The sequence below is a fragment of the Lytechinus variegatus genome, chromosome 17, assembly GCF_018143015.1.
Source record: "Lytechinus variegatus isolate NC3 chromosome 17, Lvar_3.0, whole genome shotgun sequence".
In the NCBI taxonomy this organism is placed as follows: Eukaryota; Metazoa; Echinodermata; class Echinoidea; order Temnopleuroida; family Toxopneustidae; genus Lytechinus; species Lytechinus variegatus.
The window spans coordinates 1,787,969-1,804,120 of NC_054756.1; the positions used below are offsets into that span (position 1 = coordinate 1,787,969).

The window sequence follows — 16,152 nt, forward strand, 5'->3', positions numbered from 1 at the left end:
CTCCTTTTGGGGCCGTGCAGTTAAAGTTATTCATAATTGAAACTCATAATCAGCAAATACAAATGCTTGGAAAATTTACAATCTACTTTCTATTTGTTTTTTTTTAACCTTTTTTCATATTACTGGAATGGAAAACGAAGTGGACTATAAAGTTGTGTTCCTTTCTTAAAAAAAGAAAATCTGTGAAAAATTAAGGAAATTAGAAATATTTTATCCCCATCCTATAGATTTCTTGATAATTATTTCTGAATTTCTCATAACATTTAGCGTAGGCAGGCGTGACACTGACAATTACAACATTTTGCAAGGTACAATATTTGTTTGCAAGTCATAAAGAACGTGTGACTTTACAGGATGTAACACAATGTTTGCTTGTTAATTTGTCACCATAATAATATTCACATTGAAAATAAAAATAGGAAATTTGCAGATAAGGATATATTATTAATAGTTAAAGGTCAAATCCACCCGAGAAAAATGTTAATTTGAATCAATAGAGAAAAATAAAACAAGCATAATGCTGAAAATTTCATCAGAATGGGATGTAAATAAGAAAGTTTTAAGGTTTCACTTATTTTTCACAAAGCAGTTATATGCACCACCCAGTGAGATGCAAGTGAGAGTGTCAATGATGTCCATCACTCACTATTTCTTTTTTTTATTGTTTGAATTGTACAACATTTCAATTTTGACCGATTTGACATTGAGGACGAACTGAGCTAACCATATTAGATGTTATATAGCAATGGTAATACCACTGTATGTTCTGGGAGGAATAAAACTGTTTCACCGGACGATGAGGAGAAAATTAGAATAATTTTATATTTCATATTATAAAGTACAAAAGGAATAGTGAATGCAGTGATGTCATCAGTCCCCTCAATTGCATACCAACCAGGATGTGCATATAACTGTTTTGTGAAATTAAGCGAATATTAAAAATGTCAATTTTCTTATTTTACATCAAATTTTGATGAAATTTTCAGTGTTACCCTTGTTGGATTTTTCTCTTTTAATTCAAATCAACTTTTTGTTCTGGTGGACTTGTCCCTTAAGCAGGGACTTGTCCTTTAAGCAAATGTTTCGTTACTTTCAAACATGCCATCTATGTGTATATGTTTTGCAGTGTTTCTTTGTGTGGTATATTTTTCATGCACCATGCTTTAACATGTTTGTGTTTGATTTGTCTTTACGGTATTTAGATTTAATTATTCATCAAACCTATATTCATCGTGCTCATATATCTTCATCATCAAATATACCATTATTGCACTTTAATAACTAAATGTTTATCCTGTCTTTAAATTAATGTGAGCTGTGCTAATCTCCCCTTACAAAGTTTTCCTCGACTCATATATGCACGTAGCTATTTCCAGTTTCCTTTCCAGTATAACTTTTAAATCTTTATTATTTTTTATCATTTCAATGTTTGTGTTTATTTGTCTTTATTTATAATCTAATTATTCATCAAACGTATATTCATCGTGCTCATATATCTTCATCATCAAATAGACCATTATTGCACTTTAATAACTAAATGTTTATCCTGTCTTTAAATGTAAGTTTCCCCAGACTCATCTGCACATAGCAATTTCCAGTTTTCTTTCCAGTATAACTTTTAAATCTTTCTTATATTATTGTTATTTTTTATTTCCTCTGAGCTACATTTAAATAAGACAAATGTATCTAAAGCAGGAAAAATTACCTTGAAGTTTCAAAAGTTATATATATGACTTGTTACTCTATGTAGGCGAAGACTACATGCACATGTATTATGATTTTGAAAATCTTCTACAAAACCGATTTCTCCCAAATCAGTCACTTTTTATGTTGCTTACACTGAAAGAATAACAATTATTTATCAAACCAAGGGTGAATTGCTTGTGGTGTTTCACACATTGAATTAATTTATTCCAAAAAGTAACAACCAAAAATGCTTCTCATTTCATTCAAGGTATTTTTGTTCTTCCGATTGATTTGTTGCATCTTGTATTACATTTATCACTGTGTTGTTCACCTGTAAATGTGTATATCGATAGCTTTTCGTTTTAAACAACTACTTATGTATGGAATACAATTTACACTGTCTGATATAGAGATTTTCAACCATTAAAAACAACTTTGGATACCTGTACATGAGAATGTACAGGTAGGACTATTTCTCCACTATGTAGAATATGTACATTTTTATAGCTCATATTATATTTAGGATTAGAGAAAACAAAAATTAGGTCTGTATATATATATTCTGTTCTATGACAAAGATGCAAAAAAGACATTGGTAAAATAACATATGCAGCAGTGCCATCAAATAAATAGCCTTCTCATTGAACTCTGGGTTTTTATAATAATAATCATCATTCTGTGTAGTGTATGGTTCATTGATTTTATAAGAACACAGAAGTAGGGGTGTAGGAGTGACAATTATCCAAGCACTTCATAGTATGGGTGATTGTGTTCCTCTATTGAATGGAATTAGTTTGATCATTAATTCAAGGAAATATTATTTTGGGGGTTTTGGTATTATGGTTTAAAGGAATTTGGTAATTCACAGAAATTCACACAGATTGAGTGTGACTTTGGACCCATGTTGTAAAACATATGCTGTCAGGTCCATTAATTGTATTTGTTATGTAGGAACTCCTTTTATTAAATTTCGCTCAAAATAAGCTGTTCATCTTCAAAATTTGAACTCATTGTTAGATAAAAATTAAAGAGTGACATAAAAATGTGATAAAAACCTAATATTTATTGGTAAAATTACAAATGAATCTATCTATCAAAGGGTCTGCATGGTATTGGGTAGGAACAGATATTTTTTGAAAATATTATATATTTTTGCTTTGAAAATTGAACCAGGAAATGGGTGAACATTTTAGGATACAATCCTTGTATAATTTATGGAGCATGAGATATGCAATGACTGCAGTTGTATGGTCAGGTGTTCAAATGGCATTTATCATTTATGTTATTTTGAAAACGAGATATTCCACAATACAAAAATGTGGTTAAAACAAGACACCACCCCTATTACAGTGTATAGATCTCTAAACTTACAAATATTATGTTTGTACATGTATTTCTTAGTGAAATACAGTGCGTCCCACAAAAAACGTTAATACTTTAAAAGTTAATGAAAGATATGCAAATGAACTATCCCTTCATTTTGCAAGGTTCCAGCATCCTGAACAAATTCTGACCCACTTGTTCGGTACATCTTGGTTTTGACATTAAATTTTAAAATTCTTCTTGCTCATTTATGCTCAAAGTTGTCATATTCAATATCAAAAGGAAGATAAAAATTTTAATTTTATGACGATGTATGAAAGACCATCACTGTAGGCGATTCATTTGGGGAATGTTTAAATAGTAACTGCGAATCCTGATTTACTTGTTTTTGCGGGAGGTCCTGTATAGTTTATTCCAGCCGTCTGAATCTACTGAACTGTGTATCTCTTATGGAATATAGTTAGTTCCATCCTAGTATAGAGAATGGTGGGAAATGTCGTTGAGTGGTGCTGTTAAAATGATTTGGATCGGGGTAGTTGCCCTGGTAAAGCATTCAGGAGGATACAGGGTGACCTGTGTCACTTAACTCCTGTTACAAACCGGTTGAGACATTAGGTGGTTTCAAACCGCCTCGATCACAAGAATCCCTGTTAAAATATGAGAACTTTTTAAGGCTAAAAAATACCCATTAATTATTCCTGCATTCACACCGCCCCGAAACACATCCTTCGGGATAAGTTCCCGAAGTTACGAGCATGCGCAGTATGGTCTGATAAGCTGGCAAGGCGCGAGATTCAAAATCACTAGCCCAGCAGCCACCCACGCCGCCGCACCCAACGACATGCTGGGCTAAAAGTTCCCGTAATTTGCTTTCACATTGCCAAAATACCTGTGACTTTGGAAAAATCCCCACGAAAGTTCTCGTAATTTCGCCAAGTACCTACTATTTAGTGGGTATTTTCTTTCAGGGAAATTACTCACAGTTTGCTTTCACATTACCAAAATACCTGGTATTTTCTGATCGGGGTAAATTTCCCGATCAGAGAATACCTGGAACTGGCGAACTTCGAGGCGGTCTGAAACCACCTATTGAGAACAGGCCCCCCCAATAATATAAAGCTTGTATTACAACCCCATTCTGATCTACGTTTATATACTCGTTTCAATTAAACAAAAATTAGAAGATCTCTTCTCTAGCGTTCTCGTCACCATCTCCTGAAATGGTTCCTAGAACCACTTCACATGAAGTAGTCTGGTTGCTTTGAGAATGCTTTCAGTATAGTCACATGTTTTGCATGAAATTTGAAATTGCAGCATAGGCCTTCGACACACAGTGTGTACATGCACACACTTGTACTTCCTGCGAAGCTCGCTTCCTGAAGAACGGTTTTGTCCTCACCTATACACTTATAAACCAGATTACAAAGAAAAGAGGTCTTCAAAACCGCATCACGAGGTGGTTTTCCAAACTGGAGCGGAAGACCAGTAAAATAGCAGACCGCTTCGGGCGTCCCCATAACATGTTCAACTGATTTCCACTCGGTCTCGTAGACCCTCGGCCTCATGGACTTTTATCCTTATCCTTATGGACTCTCGGCCTCGTGGGGAAGACCCCGTTCCACTGGTTTCCAGTAAACTAGTTCAAGAAAGTTGATAAGAACGAGGTCATGGAGGACAGCCCTCCCTGCTGACACGAAGCTTTAATAGTGATTGATCGTGGTGCTGTGAATGATTGCATTGATTATTGTGTGTGATCAATCTTAATATCGATGCTAAGATCAATCACAAAGCTGTATGTAATACCCCTTTCATAAACATATCCTCCAATTAGCCGCCTACGAGTAATGCGGTTAATTCAATAAAAATTGCATTCATAAACTCCGAAATTAATCCACACTATTTTTACGAGCGCCCATCCTGAAAAAGGAGGATAATTGTCATGGCAACCGCGCACACCCCCATCGATGCTGTTGCGTTGGAAAAGGGTGACCTTGTGACCGCTCCATGGCAATTATCCGCATTACTTTCGAAAAGCGTTCATAAAATCAAAATCTGGTCCCGATGCTGCTATTATGCAGATAATTACAGCATCAAAATAATGCGGAGAACTCTGGTCCTCCTCCGATTTTACGACCAAATTATGCTGCTATTAGCCGCATAATTGGGTTTATGAAAGGGGTATCAGAAGGCCCTGTTATGATGAAGAGAACATGTGTGTTACTGTACATAAAGCAAAGGGCATGAGGAGGTTAGGAATATTTTAAAGGGCTACATGCATGTACAATGTATGTTATTTTTCAGTGGTGCTGCACCAGTCCGAGTTTGCTCAATCTCGAGAATCAAGAAACCTCATCTCAACTAGCGAAAGAAGAGCAATTTGAGGCATCGATTCATTACGGTCTGACACTGTGAATAAATAATTCTGAGTCAAATCTCTGCACCAGCGAATTAGCAGGATAATTCATAGATAGCGTGCTATTTTGTAAATAATCCTAAGATGACTTGGGATTGCAAGCTTAACTATCGCGATGATTGCTTACCGTTACAAATAATTTGAAATTGTTCAGATCGGGATAATTTGCCGGATCCAAAATAGCGCGATTATTTGAAAACTTGGACTGGTGCAGATGGCCCTTTTGGGTTATTTTTCGCTCCCCTTCTTGTTTTGTATTTTAATTCTTGTCTTTTCTACTTTGTGGGGGGGGGGGAGGGGGTGCTTTTAAGCAGTAATCATTCAATTATTATTATACAGAGTTGATAGCATTATAGCTGCATATTGCATTTTTTTTAAATTTTGCACATAATAGGCCTACCAAATATTTCTACTCACAGAGAATGATATGCCCACCTTCAAACTATGGGTTACTCTCAGCGTACTCTGTGCAAAAATCACAAAGAGTAATGTTTTTATGATTTTTATCTGAATACTTCCTCCTTCTATTTCGGGTCTTCTTTAGGCACAATGTAATATTATTAATAACAATAGACAAAATTTAGCTTTGAACAAGAAAAACATAATGGATGAAATAGAGAATTTTTTTCCCCCTCATTTGAGCAAATTTCATTAACTGTGTAGGCCTACATGTACATAACACTGTCATGCTCATATCAAAGACAACCTGATTAAAAAAGAATATAACATACTTTTTGACATAGGAGCGTGACACTCCCTGATCTATCCACAAATAACAAGGTATATCAACCCACTCGTCAAACAGCATTGATTTATTTTTTCCTTGGCCCAATATTGGATTTCATTTAATTTGTGATTGCACTCCTTAGCTTGGCCTGCTGCAAAAATACATGCCAGAATGCATCTAATATTTGCTCTCTAATTATTTGTATAATAGTATGCGTTCAGACTGGAAAAATTAACAGAAATTTATTTTGAATTTATGTCCTCTCTTTCCAGCTTAATTTTTATTCATACTTTTTTTTACTTTATTTTGATACTTTTATTTCATAGTTTTATGTTCAGTATTATTTGCTTATTAATTTTATTGAAAAAGAAAATTGTTTAGGTATTTTTTAATATTTATTTTATATTTTAGAGGGGGGGGGAGTGTGGGGAAAGATGAAAATATCTGAGATTGCAGTCATGAGTTGGAGCAAGGAAACATCTCCTTTGTCGGAGTATAAGAAGGTATAAAACGACCTAGGGACAGTATCAATTACAGTCTAAATGGTCATTTACCAGAATGAACACTGCTGGTTGAGATGGCTCGGAGCTGGGATAGTGATTAGAATGAAAAAGGCAGATGAGATGGTGATGATGGGCTAAGACACATGTATGTATTATCATACTAGTCTTAGATTGCCTTCACCTCCATACCTAAGTACTACTTTTAACATGAAGGCCTATCTGTACAAGTGTATGTGTATGTAAAAAGAATTCCATTATTAATCATGGGCCCAGTTTCGTAAAGAATTGTTACAATAAAAAAATGCTCAATTTTATAACAAGTTTTTCTATCAGCCAATCAAATTGAATGATTTCAGTAGCTTAAAACAGTTTTTTCCCCAAAATTGTTAATTATAACAAGTTTTTATGAAACAGGCACCTGGTTTAGAAGTGGAAATGAATGAAAGTGTCTCCAGTTTTCTGCAATTTGGACAACACACAAAAAAATCACAGAATTCAGGGAGAACGCAGAAAATTGCAATCTTTCAGGTTACAAATTTGAATTCCAAAATGTAAAGTGAAAATAATAAAAATGAAAGCAAAATCCAATTTAAAAAAGTTTCCACAACGTGTGGTTGCCACGTTTATCTCAATGTATTATAGCCTTTAGTATGAATAATCTACATGTATAAACTTTATGCCGTTCATAATATTTTCTCCATTGAAAAAAAGCAAGTTTTAATCTCAACTTTTTCACACAATGCCTTTAAGTTATCAAATACCAATAAATTTTGTTTATTGTTATCTGTCCTTGCATGTGTTCATGAATAAGATAACGAATACTATCATTTCATTATGGTCAAATCATTTATTCATTTAAAAACATACACTTTGAAATCTATACCTGTCATCCTATACATCTATATCTCAACCAAAATGATATGACAACCTTTTTTTCTCAATTTCCATCTCAAGAAATGGATAAGGTACCGTGGGGAGTGGAATATTTTTTACTATTGCCTGAGAATATGAGACTATCACATGTTGATATGGAGACCCCGCATAGAGTTTGTTGATTGAAAGAAACTTAATATGAAGATAGCTTGCAGACACACAGCCAGGATGCATTTTCTCAGCTTTACTGAGAATCTCATTTCTTTCATATCGATGGGGATGATGTTGGGAGACTTGAAGGAAACAAAAATGGAAGTTATTATTGCTTGCTCCGGATGTCCTCGGGAGGACTTTTTGGGCCCCAAGAGGGATGGATGGGGGGTTCCTATTTTAAAATTACTTTGGAAAATACAACCAAATATGTCTATGTAGGCCCACTTGTTCTGATTTTGAGTGATTTGATCTGGAATTAAGAAAAATATTCATTCAACAAATGTTGAATTTGCTTTTGATATTTCTGTTGGTGAAGTATTATTCATTTTGCCACGGAAATCTGTATGTAAAGTATGTAAAGTACATTGGGCAGCTTTGCTTTGTTTGCACTACATGTACATGTATGAACATGGGTTAATTCATTTCATTATTTCCCTCATACTGTCTTTTGTGTCTTGTACAGTGCGCGATGGAGACACGATCAAACACTATCGCATCAGACAGCTTGACGAGGGAGGATATTTCATTGCGAGGAGATGTACGTTCGCAACCCTGGTTGAACTGGTCCAACATTATCAACGGGATGCCGATGGTCTGTGTGTGAACCTCAGGAGACCATGTGTTTTGGTAAGCTGTTCTATTAAACTCTTCTTGTTTTCTCCCTATCTGGGGTCAGATTCTTACAGGGGAAGTTCATCCAATAGAATGTTGGGTTAAGTAAAATGATGAAAAATGAATGTTAATTATAATGCTGAAAATTTCATCAAAATCGGATATGAAATGTGAAAGTTATGATATTTGACAGGGTAGAAAATATTTCATCTTTCAAAATATATAAAAAAAATCATAACGAGATGGTCTCCTCATTCACATAAGTTCAGCTTAATTTGCAAAATTTCAGAAATTTTTTTTTTTTTTTTTTATACTTCCGATGCGTAATAAATTCAAATGAACCTATGCATTGTCTGGGTGGATTTGTCATTTAAAAGCAAAATGAAATGAAATAGTATACATAAAGAAATTTATAGTGTAAAAAGAATTTTTAAAGTTTTGGCTCCCCATAATTTGAACTAAGTCTAAGTTAAACCTGACTTCAGAACATGGGCCAGGGAGTTCTACATTACTTCTAATTCCCTGGTATATCAAGGTCCTTCTTGCTTTTTAGCAGAACACTTTTGAAATTTTAATAAGAGTACATGTATCACCATTTTATGATATTTCAAAGAATATACATGTAGGGCTGAACTACATACAGATTTCTTTCTAACACTTGCACCAAGTCTTCTAATATTAATAAACTACATTGTAATTCTTGCTATCTCTTAGTTCAATCATGCACTCCAGGATCTATGTCCCATAAGCCCTATATAATTAGCATTAATCCATGTGACTTTGACTTTCACCACACAGAAACCTGATAAAAACCGCAGCGTGTCATTTAGTATGTAATAAGTACTGTATATTGTTGCTGTGGTGACAAACCTAAAACAGTTGATTTTCAGGAGTGTACGAAAAATGGCTTCCAACGAGTTATCAAGTAAAATATAATCATGAATCTATCCTAAACTAAAGGTGGTGCTGCACCAGCCCGAGTTTGCTCAATCTCGAGATTTTCACCGATCGCCCCTCTTTGCGATTAATCTCGAGATTCAAGAAACCCCATCTCCACCATCGCAAGAAGAGCAATTCCTGCTTGAGCGAGGGATTGATGCATTATGGTCTTACGCCGTGAATGAATAATCCTGAGTGCGTCTTCACCTGCGAATTGGAGAGATAATTCGTAAAATAGCATGCTATTTTGCAAATAATCCTAAGTTGACTAGGGATTGTGATCTCAAGATTAATCCTACCAACTAGCGCGATAATTGCGTCTCTATTACAAATAATCTTGAGATTTTTTCAGATCGGGATAAAAATTTGCCGGATCAGAAATAGCATGCTAATTTGAAAACTTGGGGTGGTGCAGACGGCCCCATTGTAATTCTTGATATCTCTTTATATTTCAATCATGTACTCCAGGATCTATGTCCCATAAACTCTCTATAATTAGCATAAATCCGCATGACATTGTCTTTCAACCCACAGAAACCTGATAAAAACCACAGCATGTCATTTATTATGCAATATACTATATAAAGTATACATGCATATCGTTGCTGTGGTGACAAAGCAAAAACAGTTGATTTTCAGGAGTGTAAAAAAAATGGCTTCTAACAGGTAATCAAGTAAAATAATCATGAATCGATCTTAAACTAGAAACTAGGAGGTTGAAAAAAATACAAATGTAAATCTGCTTTTGGGCAGGGGATTTTCTTGCAGACCAGCTGCAGTGAAGCAGAGTGCCACACCCAAATTGTCAAGTTGTTTACAAAATGGTGTCCTCAAAATTGTAAGAATATAGGCATCTTCTCCATACAATACCTACATGTAGCATGCATGAGGTATGTACTGTAGTGTCTACAAAGGTGTTTGTTGAATGTTATACTTGTACATTATGCAGCCTTTTTGTGAGGGCCCCATGTAAATTGAGATATAGTGTTACGTTGAAGTGATATTGAATCTGATGTGGTGTGGTTCATTCGGCTATGATGACAAAAGGGGAGCGTTTCCCAGTAAAAAAATTGTAAGCAGGCTTTCTTTTATTTAATTTTTTGGATCATTTTCTCCATTATATGTATGTCCAGATATAAAGACACTGAGACAAGGGAAAATATGAGCATTTTAAAGGGGAAGTTCACCCTAAAGAAAACTTTGTTGTAAAAATAGCAGAAAAAATAATAAAAAATATTGGTGAAGGTTTGAGGAAAATCCGTTAAAGAGTAAGAAAGTTATTAGAGTTCAAAGTTTTGGATTTGTGACGTCATAAACGAGCAGCTGCCCCATGTGTTATGTAATATAGAATGCATGAATTTCAAATTTTGTATGGTTCCTGATGACTTAATTTTGTTTTCTATTCATGATCGGGTATGAAATGATTTGTCTATTGATATACAAAAGGTACAGTGAAAACCATTTTCAATTTTCTGAGAAAATGACATTTCATTGATTTTTTACCATTCGCTATGTAGGAATGCTGCTCGCATATGACGTCACAAATCAAATAATTGAAATTCTAATATCTTCTTAATTACTTGATGGATTTTTCTCAAACCTTTGGCAATATTTTTTATTATTTTTTCTGCTATTTTTACAATAAACTTTTTGTCAGGGTGAACTTCCCCTTTAAGGTTCATCTGGAACTCATAATCCTTACATGACCAGATAGATGAAAATCTGGTTTAAGTAGGCATGTGTATCTTTGCTTGGATTGCAAATAGAGAGTGCCTTGTCAGAAACTTCAATTAATACAATAAAGCGCAATCTCCAGCATGTAGAATAGATGAGCTAGTTTATATGTGAGCGCTGGAACATAATGTAGACTGATGTAAAAATCATGGCCGTATGCAGTAGGGGGCAGCTGTACCCCCCAAAGATTTTGAAATCCTACATTTTTTACTGTAAACTTTCGCAAATTTCATCAAAACAGTGCACAAATTTACTTATAAAAATTTGAAAGTGCCCTAATGACATGCTCGGTCACTTTGCTTGCTTGTTTTCAAGTTTCTTTAACCTGCCCCTCAACCCTTTCTTAATATCTTTTATTATTTTGGAGGTATTTTTACAAAGTTATGACTTTTCTTCAGGTTGAACCTTCCCCTTCCCCTTTGAATTTGTGTTAAACTCTCTATTTCTTCAAACTCAGGTGTAATCTTAACACCTTATGATCGGGTCCTTTTGGGATACCAGTTGGTGTCAGTAACACCTGAGTTTTAACAGCGTGTTTTGATATAGATGTATGCTAGATTTGTACATCTGTGTGGATGCATGCTCCTCCATCTACTCTACATTTAACCTCACTTTGTTCTTGTGAAATTTTCAGGTTGAAAAGCCTCAGACACGAGGCCTTTCATACAACACCGTTGATCAATGGGAGATCCCAAGGAGTTCCTTACAGCTGAAGAGTCTACGAGGGACAGGACAGTTTGGTGAAGTCTGGGAAGGACTATGGAACAACACCACACCCGTTGCAATCAAGACGTTAAAGAACGGTAAGTGGTAACCGCATGCCATTATTGTGGTCCCACGTGTAGACTTTCATGGTGTCGACCAAATGTGTCATTGACTGAAAATCGACTTCCAGAGTCAAGAAAGATGGGAATGTTCTTGGATAGTTTCCAACTAAATCAAAACAACGTCAAGAAATTGTGGGAAATATATGGGTATTTCATTGATGTAAAGATGTGAAATGTAAAATTTCAGCAAATTTGGGGGATGTTTTTTTTCAATAGCGTTGAAACTTTTTTAAAAATAGGTGTAATGACTCAGGCCTATTCTTGAGGGTTGAACACCTAAGAAGCAGTTGGGTTACAATGTACCTCAAGCTTCAAACTTCTCCATATTTAGGGCTGGTTTTTCACAAAGGCTTACGTTTTACCTAAAATTATTCGTAAATACATGCCTCTACCACTCATAATTCCACTACGTAGATATGCTCATGGGCATCACAAGATCTGAAAAAGAAAGATGAACGTACCTCAATCTAATTGACACTCACAGCTCATACTTTTCACTCTCAGTCAAAGTTGACTATTTGTGGAAACATAAAAGGAAAACAAATCTTCACTCAAATTACATCATTTGTTCAACGTTGTGTTGCTATCAAACCAATGTAAGCATTCAATATATGGTTCTCAAAGTCAGAAGAATCCACTGCCACTGGGCCACAACACTCTATTTAGACAACATTTTTAGATGTGGGCTAAAGACAAGGATTTCACAAGAAGATTTTGCAAGCTGAATAACCCCTTCAGAAAGTGGTATTATCAATATTCAAATACTCCAGACTAATCCAAATACCAGTTGTCTATGATAAAAGAATTATGCAGTTACATCCACCTTTTTCATTCTTATTTGCATTGATACATCGAATGAAGTATTTCAGCCACACCCTTTTTTGCACAGCACATTATGAATGAAGGATTATTCCCTTTTCCCTACCCCGTCTCCAAGGCAAATTGTTGGTTATACCCAATTATCGGACATATAGACAGAGCTTTAAGGTCCCTACATTCGTAAAGCAACTCATCCTTGTGATGAATCTCTTTTCGTTTTATCTGTGAAGGATTGACGCTCCAGAAATCTTATCTTCTCTATCTCCCTCGGGGAGGTAAAATGATAACTCTGTTTTCCATTCCTCCGGCCTTCTATCATTAAGGAATTATGGCTAGAATTCACAATACACTGTCCGTTTCTTGGCCAGATATCCTATCTGTATGTGTAATCTAGTATTTCCCACAAATTATGATTGTTCCGAGAGATTGTAATAGTGATAAAGGCATGACACATACATGCAGATGTGCTTGTCTGAGGCCAGGGCATATGATATTTCTTGGACTTTTTCTTTATAATTGAATAATTCCCATTAAAAAATGTGAATTAATGGTAATGATGAATATGAAATAATGAGATATTTGATGATGATGAGGATGATGATGATGATGGTGGTGCTGCTGTTGATGATGATCTGATGGTGCTGTGTGCTGACATCAATGATGATGATCATGATGATGATGATGATGATGAAATGATGATGATGATGGTGGTGATGATGATGATGGTGATGATGATGATGATCTGATGGTGCTGTGTGCTGACATCAATGATGATGATCATGATGATGATGATGATGAAATGATGATGATGGTGGTGGTGATGATGATGATGATCTGATGGTGCTGTGTGCTGACATCAATGATGATGATCATGATGATGAAGATGAAATGATGATGATGATGATGCTGTTGCTGCTGCTGTTGCTGATACTGATGATGGTGATGATGATGATATTGACAATAATGAGGATAAGCGTAAACAATATATTAGAAATAAATTGTGATGATGATGATGATATGGTGCTGACAGAGATAATGAGGATGGAGGTGAAGTTTATTAGATCAGAATTATATTAAGGAGGAGGAATCTACACCAGATGAGGAATTGGGGCAGGAAAAGAATTTCAAATGAGGTTTATCTGTTTTTGTGTGTTTTTTTAGGGGCTATTTTATTTCCAGGTTGGGGTGATTGCAAATTTTTTTGGGCTGTTTCTTTCATCGTAATGTATAGCTTCTCTTTAGGGGCATAAGCAGTTATGCAGTAAAAATATTATTCAACTGTAATTATTCTGCTGAATATTGATTTTCTGAATAATCTTTGTTTGTGACAGATTTTTGGGGCTACTCTAGAAATGATGGTCACCCCAAAGCATACATGTTTGGGAAATTTTAGGGCGATTTTGATAGTCAGGAGGGTGTAACCGCCTGTTGCCCTCATGTTTCCTATGCTGTATAATATTCATCTATGAAATTTAAAAGTTATCTAGAAATCCCCTGAATTTATTAACAAAACATCTCACATACCACAACCAGGAAGTGTCTGAAATACAAATCATAAAAAATTCTTTTGACATTTCACATAAAAGGATGTATTCCTTCGAGGGAATTAAACTGTGACCATATTTGGTTAAAATGTAGTGCAGGACAATGAAGATGATCAGTAGTCACACACTGAAACTCAACTGTTAAGATATGATTGACTCCGAAAAGCCATTTCTTTGTCTGACTTCTACTATTGAAGAAAAAAAAAGATTATTGTGGCAATTTTTTCTGTGAAGATGTGCTGTATGTTCCTTGCTTCAACAACAAGGAAATGTAATACATGCAGTTGATTTCATTCTGTAATCTGTGCAAAAAGTTGTTTCATTGGATAGTTTGAACTATTAGATTTTATGATTATTATCACAGGTGGAAAGCTAATTCAGTTTTATTCAATTTATTTGCTACATTATCATTGTTTTGAACTTGAATATAAACATCTCCTTAATTTCATTCTCTCTTTTTTTGGGGAGGGGGCCTGGTGTTAGAAAAGAATAATTGTTATCTCTGTTTATAGAAATGATAATGAAGTATAGTTGTAGAGAGTGGTGCCACTGTGAAATGAAATATGATTGAGAGTAATAATAAGACATAAAGCTTGTCCCCAGATTGATGACTTGCTCACCCCTCCAGCAAAGATAGAACTTCTAGTCTAACCTTTCAGGAATAATGTCATCTCGTGGTGTAGGTTCATTTCCGGACGAATAGCCAGGCTATTGAATTTCTAGTTTTTGTTGTGCACATGGTTAAAAGCACACAATCACGTGATACATGTACTTGACTTTATATTCACATACAGGTGTTGCAGAAATTTCACCGATTGCAATCGATTGCAAAATTTTGATAAATAAGTCTTGATAAAAATTTGCATTGATGATGAAAATATACCTTTTTTCAATTGAAACATGTATGTTTTTTATTGTAGTCAAAGGTTATTTGATATAGTGTCATGTATGACAACATGATGAATTATATGTTTATACTGATCATAAAATTTATTTATTAAATATTTATCATTTCTTTCTCTCTTCCTTTCTTATTAATTTATTAATATAAATAAAGAGATTTGATTAGATACTTGTTTATACTCATTTATTATGATTTTTTTTATTCATTTGTATGTTTTTTTAGAGTTGTTTACAAAAACAGAGAAATTAACAATTCTATTACCCGTTATCATAGGCTTAGGCCTTTTGTGTCTGGACCATGAGACTAGGCATGATATAAGATGATTATTAAACTCTAGCACACAAAGCTGGCACCATATGATGTATGCCAACACGGGCATAATCTGAATCCATGGCTCTGGCCAGTTCATCAGTTCATGACACCAGACTTTTTTATAGGCCCGTATTCTGCAGTCAGGTTTAACATACACCACGATCTAAGTCTGTTAAAGTCATGAGAAGCCAGCAATTCAAAAATTATGTGTGCTTTCATAATGAAGAAAAATACTTCAGTTATCATTCCCAGACAATTATGAACAATTTGGGTGTCATATGAGTTATGTGTTCTGTTAAGTGCCCAATTGGCTGTCCATAGTCAAACCACTACTTGAAACCAGGGTGGGAGGGTTCAATTGGTCCAATAGCCATTTTGTCTAGCAAATACATTGCGTTATCTGAGCGGGGGCAGCAAAACGACGTCTTAATAATACCTTGAAATTGTTGAAGTTGAATATTTTTTATTTTAAAAAATCATGATGATAACTCTGCTTAATATCAGGAATGGAATGATGCAGTTCAGTGATACAGGGATCCTCCCCAATGGATAGATTTTTATCATCTTTGGTACTACCTGTATCTATGAACACTCTAACGAACCATTTGATTCCAAAGCTGGACAAGCCCTGCTGCAATAAGTCTGACATTAAGATTAGCTTTAATAGAGAGAGAAAAAAAATGATCACAAATAGGTCTTAGACCATGTATGTATTTCATTTGT

At 34.9% G+C, this 16,152-nt stretch overlaps 1 protein-coding gene across 2 annotated transcripts in view; it reads left to right on the forward strand.

Annotated features, from left to right (window-relative positions):
• LOC121430496 (tyrosine-protein kinase SRK2-like) overlaps positions 1 to 16,152 on the forward strand; it is a 58,046-nt gene that overhangs the window by 13,857 nt on the left and 28,037 nt on the right. For both annotated transcript variants that reach the window (XM_041627780.1, XM_041627779.1), the window contains exons 3-4: positions 8,202 to 8,365; positions 11,658 to 11,826. In XM_041627780.1, the coding sequence (XP_041483714.1) occupies positions 8,202 to 8,365; positions 11,658 to 11,826 (333 nt within the window). The remainder of the gene's footprint in view (positions 1 to 8,201; positions 8,366 to 11,657; positions 11,827 to 16,152) is intronic.